General features: G+C 41.2%; 1 protein-coding gene across 15 annotated transcripts in view; it reads left to right on the top strand.

Moving 5' to 3' along the window:
- AOPEP (aminopeptidase O (putative)) overlaps positions 1-16,072 on the top strand; it is a 202,101-nt gene that overhangs the window by 115,306 nt on the left and 70,723 nt on the right. For 12 of the 15 annotated variants that reach the window (XR_014319300.1, XR_014319302.1, XM_082782694.1 and 9 more), the window contains 2 exons: positions 8,077-8,139; positions 8,859-8,942. Coding sequence is in view for 12 of the 15 variants with exons in the window: in XM_082782694.1 (XP_082638820.1) it covers positions 8,077-8,139; positions 8,859-8,942 (147 nt within the window). In the remaining 3 variants the exon portion in view is untranslated. Of the gene's footprint in view, positions 1-8,076; positions 8,140-8,858; positions 8,943-11,396; positions 11,498-16,072 lie in introns of all 15 variants that reach the window. The other 3 variants (XM_082782686.1, XM_082782688.1, XR_014319301.1) reach the window with 2 other exon arrangements.

The raw sequence follows: 16,072 nt of genomic DNA on the forward strand, positions 1-16,072 counted from the left end.
GAATGGAAGGAATGAACATGTAGGGGAGATGTGTATTTGTACGCATGCACGAGGTACATCATGTACCTGAAATCCATGTAGCCCCCTGTAATGCTGGCCAATAAAACTGTGACCATCTGATTCAAGCAGAGGTCAGAAACTCAAAGTGCGCCCGCCACTGCATTCCCAGCTGGCCTGAGCTGGGGAAGGAAGCTCTTGCTTTTGAGCTTGGTGATTTTTTCACACATTCTGCAAAAACACTGAACTACTGAAGTACCTCTAGAGAACAGATTGTAACAAAACATTATAACAGCCTTCATTCCATCTGCATCAGTTTGTTGTCCTCCACAAAAGTAGATATTAACAATGTCAAGGTCTTTCCTGGTTTATATTACCTTCAGTCATCCCCTTATCATTTAGCAGGGCTTTCTGGTCATAAAGATACTGTGGTGGTTTTACCATGCTAGGCAGCTAAACACCACAACTGCTCTCTCAGTCCCCCTCCTTAGATGAGGAGGGGAAGAAGTAAAGTAAAGAGCAACTCACGGGTTGAGATAATTTAATTAAAGGGAAAAAATAATTATTAAGGAAAAAAATATTATTAACTAAACAATTTAACTAAAGGAAAAAAAAAAAAAAAAAAAGGAAACGGGAAAAGGGAGAGGGAAAGGGAAAACTCAGTTTTTCTCACCTTTTTTGCCCACCCCCTAGGAGGGTTAAAGAGCATCCTGATGCTGTGCCAGCACTGCTCAGCAGCAGACACAACACTGGTGTGATACCACTGCTGTTCTAGCTACAAGTGCAGAGCAAAGCACTGTATGGGCTGCTGCAGGGAAAGTTAACATCCCAGACAGACCCAGTACAGATACAGATGATGATCACCTTCTGTTTACTAGTGGAGAAAATAGGTGATCCTTCTAAAACCCATTCTATCTGCATAAGAAAGTTTGGTGGGTTAGCCTGGGCTGGCTGCTGGCTGCTCACCAAGCTGCTTTCTCACCTCCCCAACTTGAGAAAAGTACAGGTTGAGATAAGTACAGGGAGATCACTCACCAGTTCCTCTCTGCCAAGTGCTGTGGGGAGATTGAGAATGGGACCTGCTGTCAGTCCCTCATGCTTTGGCTGTGCCCTGCCACTCCTTCTGCCTCACAGAATCACAGAATCACAGGATTTCTAGGTTGGAAGAGACATCAAGATCGTCGAGTCCAACCTCTGACCTAACGCTAACAATCCCCACTAAACCATATCCCTAAGCTCTACATCTAAACGTCTTTTAAAGACTTCCAGGGATGGTGACTCCACCACTTCCCTGGGCAGCCTGTTCCAATGCCTAACAACCCTTTTGGTAAAGAAGTTCTTCCTAACATCCAACCTAAAACTCCCCTGGCGCAACTTAAGCCCATTCCCCCTCATCCTGTCACCAGGCACATGGGAGAACAGACCAACCCCCACCTCGCTACAGCCTCCTTTAAGGTACCTATAGAGAGCAATAAGGTCGCCCCTGAGCCTCCTCTTCTCCAGGATGAACAAGCCCAGCTCCCTCAGCCGCTCCTCGTAGGACTTGTTCTCCAGGCCCCTCACCAGCTTTGTTGCCCTTCTCTGGACTCTTTCGAGCACCTCGATGTCCTTCTTGTAGCAAGGGGCCCAAAACTGAACACAGTGCTCGAGGTGCGGCCTCACCAGAGCCGAGTACAGGGGGACGATCACCTCCCTAGCCCTGCTGTCCACACTGTTTCTTATACAAGCCAGGATGCCGTTGGCCTTCTTGGCCACCTGAGCACACTGCTGGCTCATATTCAGCCGACTATCAACCACTGCTCCCAGGTCCTTCTCTGCCTGGCAGCTCTCCAACCATTCCTCTCCCAGCCTGTAGCTCCGCTTGGGGTTGTTGCACCCCAGGTGCAGGACCCGGCACTCGGCCTTGTTGAACTTCATGCAGCTGACCTCAGCCCATCGGTGCAGGCCATCGCTGCAGCCTATCCAGATCCTCCTGCAGAGCCTTCCTGCCCTTGAGCAGATCGACACACGCACCTAACTTGGTGTCATCTGCAAACTTACTGAGGGTGCACTCAATGCCCTCGTCCAGATCATCGATGAAGATATTAAAGAGGACCGGCCCCAGCACCGAGCCCTGGGGGACGCCACTAGTGACTGGCCTCCAACTGGACTTGACTCCATTCACCACGACTCTTTGGGCCCGGCTATCCAGCCAGTTTCTAACCCAGTGAAGCGTGCGCCAGTCCAAGCCAAGAGCAGCCAGTTTCTTGAGGAGAATGCTGTGGGAGACGGTGTCAAAAGCCTTGCTGAAGTCAAGGTAGACCACATCCACAGCCTTTCCCTCGTCCACCCAGCACGTCACTTTGTCATAGAAGGAAATCAGGTTTGTCAAGCAGGATCTGCCTTTCATAAACCCAATTTCTCTGTTCTCTGAGAACAGCCTTCCCCTGCTCCAGCGTGAGCTCCATGCCATGCAATGCAGCCCTTCATAAATTGCTCCAGCACAGGTCCTTCCCATGGGCTGCAGTTCTTCAGGAGCTGCTCCAGCTCGGGTCCATACCACCTGCACCACAGTCCCTTCAGGAGCAGAGTGCTCTAGCATGGGCCTGCCACTGGACACGGCTCCTGCTGGAAAACCTCCCCCTGCACTCAGGACTTGTCCATTAACCAAAAGCCACTAAGTTTTGTTGTTGTTGTTTTTGCCTTTTCTTAAATACGTTCTCACAGAAGAATCACTGGCATTGCTGAAGGGCTTAGCTTTGGCCAGCGGGAGCTTCCTTTTGGAGCTGACTGAAACTGACTCTGTCTGAGATGGGGACAACCCCTGGTATCTTCTCACGGAGGCATCCCCTGCATCCTCCCCTGTCCCTGCTACCAAAACTTTGCCACATAAACTTAATGCAAAAGTGATGTGTTTCTCTCCCCCAGAATGCTTTAGCTATTTTGTCTACTCTCTTCTATGCCCACAGTGAAATTTAAATGCCAAAATGAAGATGTCTTGGGAAAGATAGTTTTGAAAGGTCTATTGGCGGACAAAACTAATGGTCAATATAAAAATTAGTAGTAAAAGCCATGGTTCAGCTAATAGTTATTATCCTTAGCATACAGGCCAACAGAGAACTAATTGACTTTTGTCTTGAATAAGTTTCCTTTCTGGAACTGCTGGAAGGGTTTTTGATTGCTTCAAGAGATCAGTAAGACTCAGAGGTCAGTGTCTCTGAAAGATGTATTTTATTTCTTAAACAAGAAACATAGCCTTGTTTTCTCTGAGTCTCTTCACGCTGGAGGAGGAAGGAAAACACTACCTGTCATGAGTGGGACAGGACTGTCCAGTGTCTATGTTCAGGCATGTTTATTTTTGTTTTTCCCTGTAATTTCAGTTATGAGAGCAGCAGCAGCAACAACAACATAATAATGCCAAGGGACTTTCAAAGTCCTATGTGTTTCAGCCAGCCAGCAACTATCCACTGACTACCAAGATCTCAGTGTTGGATGGAGCAAAAGTGAAATTTGTAGAGGTTTCTCTTATGTCACTGATAGTTGAGCCCTGACATTTTCCTCCGGGTTCAGAAAGTCTGATTCACATTACTTTTAAATTAAACAAGTGCAGGGCCAACCTGAAATGTGAGGCCTCATTTCCATACATGATTGTATTAAAGAGCATGACATCTTTTAAATATTTTCTTGCTTCTTGTAGAGGAAGGTGTTGTAATTTACAGTCTGGACTGTGCTTTATTGAAAAGTATTCCCACACATGGGAATACTTCTCAAGCAGAAAAGCCTAAATATAAAAAACCAATAATATACTCTTCCAGTTGCTCCAGAAGGTCACCTAGTGAGAGTACCTGATTAAATCAGAATTAAAAAAAAAAAAAAGCATAATCAAAAGTATTATTATAATATATATGTGATATATAATTTATATGTCATTATGTGCTACATATTATTATTTACTAATAAGTAATAAGCCTTATAATAATCTAAGTAATCTAATTATAATAATCTAAGTAATAATCTAATATTTAGAGATCCCATGGGCATGTGGTCAGAGATACTTTCTTTATCAGATTGTGAATTTGATCTGGGACTAAAGAGGCAGTTGCAGTGATTCATCTTTAGGTAGAAACTTTATCCCTAAAGAAGGCCTGTTAATATGGATATGAAGGACGTATTTGCAGTATTTCCTGCCACAGTATTTGAAAGTCATGTTGAAGTGTACTGAAAGTACATCCTCAGAGTTTTTGTTTCTACAGATTTTTATCTCTTGGAGGTAGATATATTTTCAGGAATGGCGAGTTTGATTTGAACATAATGTCTCTGTAGAGGTGTTTCATTGAAGAATGTTAAAAACAGCATGCTGATCTGAAAAGAGTATGTTAACACCACCACAGACACTTTTGGAGGAATTAGAGCACTTGGATTTATGTTATCAACATAAATTACCATTTTTCCTAAAATACAAATACAATCTGATTTCCCACTTCAGTGAATGAAGTTGTCCCCATGAAAACTGCAGTCAATTGGAGGACTTGCTGTTCTTAAAGGAGCATAGTCTGGACTGGATTGCTTTTTCAGTAATTTTGATCAGCCGTTGATATACTGTGTCTTGCAAGTAAAGTTGCAATGTGGATGCAAGCAGCCACCTTCTGATTTTCAGTGGTAGCCTACTGCCTCCTGAGTGTCTCTGCCAGATTTTGGTAACAGTAGGTCTTTAAAAGGCTTGAAAATATTGCCCTTGGAGAATTATATAATCCAATGTTTCAAGCCATTATTAATCATCTTGTTAGCTTCTGGATAAAATATTGCTTTAAAAATTTATTGCAATTTTCCAGAGATTTTTCTTTTCTCTTGCTGTTGTCTACATAGACCTGAATATATATACGTATATGTGGGCGTGTACACACAGTGTAAAATTCAGTAATTGAGAGGAATTGAACGTCTAGAAATTAGAGACTGGAAAATATGACTCGACTGCATTAGTTACTATCCTCAGCTTTGTAGAAGCTCTTCTAAAATTCATTTACAGTAGATAGTTTTAGTTTTATTACACTCTTTTCAATCTTTTATCTGTGCTTTCCAGTATCTGAAAACTGCTGCAGGCAAACAAAATGGCACCGATTCAGTGTCCTCCAGAGATAAAATGACCTTGGTTGAGCAATACTGAATGCTTTAGCATTAGAGTGGCACAGACCAGCTGAGATTATAGACAATTCATGCAAAGGGAAAGTGTGCAATTATGATTTTTCATTGATTCATGAAATATCATTAGTAGTCATCACAGCCTAATTAATATAAAATCATTTTGTGCTTCAATTAAAAAGGAAATGGTTGCCTGTTGCATAAATATCCTGTTGTTTTCTAGCCTACGTACAATCCTGAAAATTCATTGTATGCTTGGGACCTGGTCTGACTTGAAGAATAACTGATGTGTAAATCCCTGTCTAAGTCATGTACAAAGGATATTGGGCCTATCTTCATCCAGTTGGTAGAAAGTGCGACCTCTTCCCACATATTTCAAAATTCTGCTTTAGTCCTGGTTCTGCAAGAGTGAAGGATCCTAGGATCCTTTGAGATGGATAAATGCTTGCTCCCAGTCTAAGCGTTACAAACGATAGCTCCATTAGCAGTTTCTGAAAGCTGTGCCCAACAATGACATGCAGGATGGACTCAACCCTTAATTTCAGTTGTGAGGGGATTTGAGAATGACAGGTCATGGTCATGAGGACACCAGCTAGGACTGCTGGTGAAGAATGAGGCAGTCACAATCCCATTAATTGGGGTGTTCTATTGCCCTTTTATCTAGTGTAAGCTCTTTCCTTTTGGGGTGTGGAAGAACATGTTGGAGATCAAATATTCTTAAAACAATCTTTCCTGTGCTGTCTTCCCCTCCTCTTCCTTTCATTCTTTCCATTCTCCCTCTCTTTCTCTCACTCTCCTACTGTTTTCCAAGCAAATTTTCCTACTCTGATCATGAGATAAATCTTACTGAAGCCAGAATAAGTAGAGTTAACAGCTGACTGCACAGCTGGTGTGCTGTGACCACAGCTCGTTCAGCCCACCCTGCTTCTCTCACTGCTTTCTTTACACTGCAGTCTGTCTGTGTGGACACATTAGTTCCTATCTTAAGCAGCAGTGCTGTCATCCTACAGTAGATGAGTGTGGAAGCTATGATGTGCACAGCAGCCACCACCAGGGAACCCCAGGTGTTGGCTCCACAAGGTATATTTCCATTATAAAAATCAATAACAGCTCCTGGTGAGTTGCCTTCACTGCTGTGCACTACTGGCAGGAAAAGAGGAGCTACTTCTGAGTTTTAACACACATTCTGTTTGTTTCAGAAAGTAGGCATTTTCATCCCAGGCCGGCCTCAGGGTCTTTGGGTCTGCAAATCAATGTCTCTTCTTACCTTTTTTCCCCTACTTTTCTCCAAACTTTTGACGGGAGAGAAAGTGTAATTCTTTAAAGTATTTTGGGAAAGTGTGTCTCACTTTTTCTATGACCCAGTCCCTCCCATAACTTCTGTGGGAATACATGATCTAATCTGCTAACTGATTAAAGGAACACTGTTTTTTAGGTAACTGCATTAATGCGTGTTTGCCATTAACATCACTTTTTTTTGTTCATGTTCTTGTTCGGTTTCTTTGAACTGTGCTCTATTATTTGCTTCATTCAGACACGCACAGTTCAAGAGTCAATTTATAGCAGCTTTCCAGAGCTACTGTTTAGTGGAAAATCTGTTGTTTTATGAAATAAAAATACGTTGTTGATACTGGTTTTAAGTGGACCTGTTGTGTGTGTGAAATAAAAATCTATAATAAGATTTTCTACTGTGATAGCTCTATTAAAAAGTTCTTTGTATAATAGGTCATGGTGAAGTTGCTTCTATTTAAAGCATTGAGTTTGATCTCAGCTTTGATCTATAGCTTTTGATCTTGAAAGAAGGATGTTGTGGCAGTGAAACAAAAAGAGTAGGAGAGAGGGTTATTTTTTTTTAATTTTTTTTTTTTTTTAGTTATAGAGTTAAAGGGATACTGTCGAGATTTAGCACACACTAATTTGGACCTACCTTTATTTGCTTAAATCTGTTTGCAAAGTCCATCTATTTCTACTTGAGAGGGAGTTTGCTCAAGCAGTTGCTTTGATGAGCCTTCTTTTTTTTTTTTTTTTTTTTTTTTTTTTTTTTTTTTTACAAAAGCACAGCTTTTCTTTTGAAGTTTTCAGGGAATTGTCACACAGAGCACAATCTAGTTTTAAAATCCTGAAAACACCGTAATTACACCAGGTGGGACGCGGTCTGCCTTTTCGTGTGCGTGTCTTGTTTCAAGTGCTAAATGCGAGGCGTGCAAAAAAATCCCTAACCCAGGAATTTCTGGCGGCTGACACCGCTCGGGTGGCTCCCATCGCGGCGGGGTTTGAGGATCTGGCCGAGGGAGCCACGGGAACATCTGCTGGCAGCCCCGTGCCTACATTTAGTCACCTGCTGCTGAACCCAGCTTGTAACAGAGCCCTCAGCAAAGGGCTCGCTGCGCCCGGGGAGGAATAAAACGCCTGCATCGGGTCTCACTTTTAGGGCGCGTTTCGGGATTTCCAAGGCTTTTCACGCAGCAGCCGCGCTCCTCAGGTGGCAGGCGTGCTGCGGGGGACAGCAGTGAGTGGGGCAGGAAAGGGCTGGGCAGCACAGCGTCCCTGTGGGGCGACAGACAGCGATGGATCCCGGGGGATCCGTCCCAGCAAGGGCCGTCCCCGGGGACAGCTCGGGGCCGGCCCGGGGGCGGCGCGGCAGCTCCCCGCTCCCCGGCGGCCGCCCCGCTGCCTCCCGGCCCCTACGTCTTTAAGGCAAGGCTCCTCCTCTCCGCGGGGCTCCGGGGCCCGAGCACGGGGGCGGGGGACCCCGCCGAGGTGTTTCATTTCCGACCGAGGGCTGCGGGGCGGCCTGGGCTGGGACGCGACGGGACGGGGCGGGACGGGACTCGACGCGACGGGGCCCGGGCCCGGGGACGGGGACGGGGACGGGGACGGGGGTGGTGGAGCGGGTGCCTCGGGGCGAGGCTGTCGGGGTGGGGGCTGCCGCCTCACCGTGCTCTTTCTCCCCCCGTGCAGCCTCTGCTGGAGGAGGGCGAGACGTGGAAGGAGAGCCGGCTCGTCCAGCAAGTGAGCGGCGAGGTGAGGGGGGAGCCGTCTCCGCGGCTGGGGCTCGCTGTCCCCCGGCCGCCCCGTCCGAGGTCTCCCTCCTGCTCCGTCCCCTGCAGGCTCCACCCGACCCCCCTCCCGCCACGCTTTGATGCAGTTTCACTTAAATAAAACCAAACCTGCGTTCGGATCGGGAATAAAAACATTCGTATTTGGGGGGGGGGGGGGGGGGGGGGGCGGAAAGCAACACCCACGTGCTGTTACCTGATGATTTTATAACAACCCCGCTGTCCGCAGTTGGCGTTGGTAGTCTGCAGCAACGCCCGAGGGGGTGGCAGGAGATAAATTTTGTGAGAGGGGTAAAGGGTAGGGCGAAGAGGTTTTCCCCAGGATTTTTTTTGCACACAGCAGTGGTAGCTGTCCGTTTGGCAGCCTGGTCTGGCATCAAGCACGCTTCCCTTATGCAAAATGAAATAAAATTCCTAAGCTGAAAGCTGTAAGTTTGCTGTAGGAAAGAGCAGAAGGGAAAGTGCTTTCGTAGGATGAAGAACAGCATCTCGCTCTGACCATGCACGAGTAGCTAAGTAGATTACCTAAGAACATGTCATTCTTAGGGAAAAACGCTTTTCCTCTTTCCAATGAAGCAATGGAAAAACGTGTCTCGCGTCTGTTTATAGCTTCTTACTAACGCTGAGTAGCTGCACCCAGGTTGCACCTTCTTCCTAAAAATCCACTACGGTTTTGAACTCCAGGTCACAAAATGGATTCGGGCAAACCAGAGGATCAGAAAAAGCGGCAAAAAGAAAAGAAGACAGGATGAAGGCACTTTCCAAAAGGTAAGGGATCACGATGTGCGTTTGTGCAAACGGACAAAGGGCAGCACGACTGAAATGCTTTCAGCTGATTCCATTCTAAACGTTAAAGAGGTGGTTTTGAGCATCTTTGTCAAGGTGATAGCAAAAGAGTGTTATTGATAATTTCAGTGTTTCATTCTGATTATTATGGAAATCAATTTATAGTCCTCAGATCTGTTTATAATTCCAGGGACAAAAGTTCCCTGTGTTTGCATTTAACTTGAATGTTTTGCAGAAGTAAGATCAGCGCGCTCTCATCAGAGGTAACTTGAGAGCTTTTGTCAGGATCTGCACCATTATTTGCAAGTCTTCAAGTACTGTTAGCTGAGAAATGGTTTTTCTTGGTGGGTTTTGGGACAAAAACGTAATATGCGTGCATGGAAAAAGGTGCTATAACTGCATCTGGCTCGTCATTCAGAGGGTGATCTGAAAATCATATAGGGGCATTCACGAAAATGTGTCTTGGTGGTTATTTTAAAAATAACTACAAAGGATTTTAAAACCGAATGCAACCTTAATTAAACTATTTTTAAACTAGTGACTTTTCATTTACCCATTGTGAAACATTTGTGCTATAATATTAAGCTGACCATTTAAAATACAAAGTAGAGAGGTAAGTAATCAGCCGACACTTGTATTAAATAACTATTTTATGTCCTCTGGGGAAAAAAAAAAATGTTTCTAATAGCTATCACAAATGAATAGGGATATATTTCCAAATGCATTATTAGAATTGTGATTTTTCTTGCTTGCTTTGGTTATAGAAATATATTTTAATTATTATTTTTAAACCCTTGTTACCTTTAAAGGATTAAAATAGCAGTATGTTGTTTTGCTGTTTCGACAGTGCTTCTAGAATGTATGATGAATCATTGCTGTTTCTGTAGCCAAATTCTTGCTGATAGCATGACTGCCAACTCCTAGGATGCGTTGCCTTAGTATGGGCATTGCTGTATTTAACAAATGTCTACAAAGTGCATTGTTGTATGTGGGTGACTTCCCAGCTCCATGGTGAGTTTAAAAAATCACCAAATTGCATCCTTCAGTTTGCTATTACTTTTAATTTGTAACTGGTATACATCACTTAGGAAAAGGTGTTTTGTATTTGTCGCACTTCAGAATGACATGATCCAAACACAAACGATTGCACCAAATAATTCCATTCGTTTGTTTTCCCATACGTGACTTTTCTTTGCACGTTTACCATTTGTATTTACAATCATTTATGTTAAGATTAAGAACAATTTCTTAAAGTAGAGTGTAAATCGTTGAGCAAAATGCATTGAAGGTCCAAATAGCCCTAATATAAGCTACAGTCTGCTTACAGTTTGAAGTAATTTTGAAATGATACAAAGTAGGTCCACATCTTCCAAAGTGCCGTTAGAAGTATCTTGCACTGTTACACCGTCTTTGTCTCTTTTTGTAGGAGAAAGCTTCCTCAGTGCAAAAACCTCTTTATGACAAATTTCCATTTATATCTGAGAGATTGTTCAGCTTCTACTGTTCCAAGGGTTGTGAGATAAATCTATAGGGTGTAGATCAGCTGTGTTAGAAATGCAAATACTAATGTATTAAACTAAGATATTACTACTTTTAAGAATAAATTGTTTTAAGGTCTGTAAACAGAAATGTGAACTAAAATTAAAGGCAAGAATACACATTTTCTTCTAATATCCTTAAATATCAATTCTCGGAGATTCAGTGTGGATTCAGAGAGATGCATTGGCAGGGCACTCTACTGCATGGGAAAGGAAAGGCATGTAGATAAGCTTACATTTGGTACTGAGACTGTTGACTGGGGACTGAGGATGGGAATCACGTTCCTTGGAATAATGACTTTTCCAAGAGTTAGAGATGAGAAAAAGAGGAAAAAGGAGTGAGATCTCCCTGGTGCTGGCAGAACCTTATTGCAGTATTTGGATTCAGGCTTTTGGTTCCAGCTAAGTTTTTGATACAGACTTTACCAGTCCAGGTAGGTGTTGCCCAGGCAGAGTGGATGGGGCTGATCTCCATTCCTCTAGAATTCTTGACTTTCATCTGGCTTCATATTGGCCTGTAGTAGAAACAGCACGGCATAGTTCAAGTAATCCTTTGTGGATAAACAAGAAAATAAGAAAGAAAAAAGTACATAATGAAAGAGGAAGGTGCCTTTGAAGAAAGCAACAGAGACAGAGGTAAAACAATGGAGTGAAAACAGGAAGATAAGAAGCAGAGCAAGAAGTAAACAGAAAAGTCAAAGATTGTGTATCAGCTTATATCACAAATGTAATTAAAGTAAGGTTACTGGCCTGTCTGCTACAGCTAGAAAACCAAGCTATAGATTGATCTTGTTGATCTTAGCCTTTCAGAATGAGCACAAACTTTAAATACAGCCTCTAAACTTTCACGTTCCTGTGCTGTCCAATTTTCCTCTATAATTTTTTTTCTTTATGATAGGAAGTCCTATTTCTAATACAAGATGGATGACTTTGCTATCCTGAGACACCGCCAAATCAAAGCAACTAGTTCTGCATCCAAGTACAAAATCTAGGACAGAGGTATCTAACTATGGAATAAGTGAAACAGAATTGTGGAGGAAAGGTTGCTGACAACTGTGGGGGAATTGCTTCTTGAAAAAACTCGTCTTCTAAACAGTTAAGTTTGCAGGAACTGGCTGTGCATGCACGTATCTGCATTTAAAGAAAATTTGAAAATAGCATGTGCTGGGTAAGAACTGTGTAACTGGTAGTGCTAACTGCACTCCAGGGTCATGTGAACCAGTGGGGAAGCTTGTCTAGAAAGGTGTGCTGGTGCTCTCCAGCATGGACCCTCACGCAACGGATTAATGCAGCGTAATGAATTTTATGGATGAGAAGGACTCTCTAGACAAGTAACTAAGAGTTCTTTTGCTTTTCTCTTTTTAAAACTTTTTTCCATTTCAAACATTTTACTGCTCTTTCTCTCAAATGTTTTATTTTTTTTTTTTGTAGCTTTTACTAAAATCTGTTTTTTCTGCTTCTGTTTCAGTGATCTTTCTTCTTTGTCTCTTTTGGTCATCTTCAATACCGTTTATTACTTCGTATTTACTCTTTTATACTTTTTAAGTTCTTCCTTTTTGCTCACCTTATTTGATCTAGTACTCTATATAATTGTTTGACACTCCCACATTTGGACACAAGTACATACATGCATTTCTGCTTTGGTCAACCTTCTTGTAGTTTACTCCCTATTTAATCTTATGCTGTCTCTTTGTCCCTGTAATTTAGCTGGTTGGCAAATTCTTCAGTCAGTATATGTATTGGTAAAGAATGTTGTTTATTTGAGAAATGTAGAGGAGAGTAGAACCAAAGGTTGGAAAGGATTGGTTAAAATGAGTGTTCTGCTATGATGAGACAAGTGGGAGAAATGCTAAGCATTATATATTTTTTTGTTGTTTTACTGGACTGTGCCTGTTTGAAAAGGTTTCTGTTGTCCATACCAATTCTGAGTGTTGGAAGAGAGTCATCTTTCAGTCTGACTAGTGGAAATGTAGCATGCGAAACGTATCCGCTGTCGAATTTGAGGAGAAACATTTCTTTTTATGAGGAGAGTAATCCACTTTTACATGAAATGCAGTGTTAAAATATAAAAGATACTTTGAAAGCACTCCTGTGGCAGTAAAAGTGTCATAAGATGAGATGCCAAGCGTACACACAAGTTAGGCAGAGAACATTGAAAAGTGTGTATATATATACAGTAAGGAAGCCGATTTGTTGCAAATTATCAAACTAGAGGTTGTCTGCTTTCAGTTTTAGTTTGATTCTGTACTGAAACTTTGAGGGATACTTCAACTTCTCCAGAATAATTTCTTCTGCTTTATTGGAAGTACGTTTTTCATGTGTTTTAAGTTTGTGTTAGTTTACACAAAATTTGTCTTTGATTTTTTTTTTTTTCCTGGTGGTTGTTGCCATTGATCATTCACTTTCTTCTCACTCCAGAGGTTTGCAGCTGTAGTAGTATTTAAGCTCTGTTAATAACCTGAACAAAAATTACTTTGAAATAGCAATTAAAATTTTAATAAAAAAAATCAAAATAAAAGTTGTGGTATGTATGACTAATGCCAAATGCTATACCTCTTTTGTACTTTAACAACGAGATCAACAGTGTAACTAAAACACAAGAAATCATTCTTGCAATTCATTATAACGAGTTGTGATGTTACACCTGAAGTAGAAAATGTTTTGATGTCTCTGAAGAGAGGAAAAAAAAAAGTAGAAGAAAATACAGTGTGCTAAGAGAGCTTCCATTTAACTAGGGAATTTATTCAGGATAATGTCCTTCTGCTAATTCAGGTGAAGGAATAGTAAAATACAAGGCATTAAAGTTTCTTTAAAACTTTGGTTATTATGTACTCTCTGTTTCTCAAAGTGAATGCTTTTACTTTAATCCACCAAGCTGAGAATCAAAGCAAGGACCAAATCTGAAATATGTATCTCGCACTAGCACACTGCATAGACCATAACAGCTAAAGAAAAAAATGTAACAAGTCCTAAAGTGTTCTTCAGGAAGTGTTCAGTGGAATCACTTGTGGTACCTTACATAGCCAAATTTTCCTAATCCTACAGAACTGGAGGAACACTGTGTTTGCTGGTATCCGTTGTTAGCAGATAACATTTATTTCCTTTGTCAAACATGGAAAGAAAATTAGAATGCACATCATGCATAGAGTAGAATTGCAGTAAATGTTAAGTCATTTTAGAAATAGTGTGTTGTTTTAAAAAACTTTCCCCCTGAATACATAGGAATGCAATTTCAGGCTGTTAACATTAAACATTTTCAGTGTTTAGCTTTCTATCTTCATAAAAAAATATCTATATTTATGGGTTGTTTGGAAACTGTAATTGTACAGCTCCAAAACACTTTATTTTTTAGGATTGCCCTGCCTCAAAGCTGACTTGAGATGCATTTCAGAGCACAAGCAAATACCCGTGCCTATAGGTAAAAATATACACATTTAAAAAAAAAAAAAAAAAATCCAATTCTGAATCCAATATCAGCTATGTCTTATATTGACATGACACTACTGAAAACATTGTTTTCCTTTTCAATAGCACCTGTCTTCATTAACAAGTATAAATGTATAGCATATTTCACACTGAGTCTCCAAGATGGATATTATTATTCTATTGTCAAAGGTTGAATATTCCTATTAGGCCCCATTCAAGCTGCAGTTTTAGATCAATGCTGCAACTTATCACCACACATACAATGATGCACCTGCTCCCTTTCAGAGTCTGAGGTGACAATTCCTAAATTATGAGAACTCAGGCCAGCATGGCCATGCGTTGAAATAGTTTAAAGTTTAGAGATAATTACATCACTGGTAATTATGGTGGTTCAAACCATTGGCCTGCTCCCTCCTGTGCAGTGAAAGATTAAGGTCACTTAATCTTTAAAAAATGAGACTTGTGAAGGAAAGAAAAATGAAGTTTTAGTGGAGGGTTTTTTCCCTTTTGATTTGTAGAAAGAACTGGTTATACTCCTGTGATAGAACAGTATTTGCTAATCAGCCTCATTGGAGGCATTTGAATGAGGCAGTGTTTGCATATGTTATCACATGATAAATTACTGCAATCGACTAATGTCACCAACATTTGAGTCTATTGCTGATTCTAGTTAAAAAGTCATTTTTAGTGGTTGATATGGGCTCCTTTACACCTTAGCTTACAAGTACCTTTTGTCTTTAATTAAACAGGAAATGGAAAATGTGGGAACAGATTTGTTCTTTCCAAAATAGCAGAAAGCATTTGATTCTTTTTAGTACTTCTCAAACGTTTTACTGTCCACTTCTTATACAGGTAATTCTGAGTGGCGGTGTAGTGAGTTTTGGGAGTAGAAAGACAGTTGTCTGTTTCAGGGCATTTGCAACTGGACCAACTTAACTACGTTTGAAAAGTGTGATGCAGTGCATTGAAATACTCCATAAATTGTCTTCCCCAGTTTTTCATATGTATTTTTTTTGTCATTACTTGAGAATATACACTTGGGCATGAATAATTGACTTGGTCTAAATGTCCCAAAGTTATTCCTGAAATACCTGACTCTAATGACTCCAAAGGAGTTTTAATGGGTCTACTGGCTCTAATATGCTTTATTTCAGTATTAAATGTGTTGTATTTGTATGAGATTTATTATTCATTGTCCAGAATAGGTTTAATAATTTCTCACTGATGATTCTTAGCTATTGTTCTCATTCTGTGTCTTTATCAGTTTAGATTATGTTCAGATACTTTATAATGAAAGCACACGTAGGTGTTTGTAAATGTAGATATTGTCATTTAAAGGAAGAAATACATGAGTGCAGAAGGCAAAGGCTAGAGCTTTTACAGAACTGGTTTTAAAGATTTTGGAAGTAGTTAATCTGCTTTTTCATGGCTGTACCCCTTAATAGTGGCCACGGGTGCTTCTTACATCACCTTTCTGCCCCCCATCTACCTACTAAAAAACTCTTAGATCAGTAAGGTGGCCCTTAAAAGCAAGTAAATCCTGTGAAGGCTTAATTGAACAGGCAGAGAAACAAATTCCTAAAGTTGTGTAAATTATACTGTGCTTATTTTGTCTATGCTGCATATATTTTCTTGTTTTACTTTTCTTGTGGTTGCAAATGTAGTGACTACTCACAACTGTCTAGCTCCTATCTTCAGACGCATTGCTCACAGGTTTTATGTGACCTGTACAAGTGTGAAAAATGAAACTACAGTGTCTCAACATTACCATGGATATTTATAGGTTATCAGTATAGTTATCTGTGCTTCAGTTTTCCATGGTTTTGAATCAGAAGTGATTGTCAGTGGCGATTAATAAAGTATAAGAAATTTGTTGTCTGCCTGTACTATAGCTGTGTTGTAGTTAATAATTAGCCCTCAAGAAAAGCTTTTACCCAGAAAAATTACTGATCAAAAAGAAGCTTCAGCGATTATATTGTTCTGTACATGTCTTTCTTTCCATTCTGCCTTTAACTTAGGCATCCGCTGGCTGTTCACACAGATTTGTTAGTGTTCTAAATCAGCCATATTCCTGTTGCTATAAGGAAAGTCCAAATTAAGGCAAGACAGAAGTGTGAGCTCCGGGAATCTGAACAGATGCACGAGGGA

Source organism: Aythya marila (assembly GCF_965140915.1).
Source record: "Aythya marila genome assembly, chromosome: Z".
NCBI lineage: Eukaryota > Metazoa > Chordata > Aves > Anseriformes > Anatidae > Aythya > Aythya marila.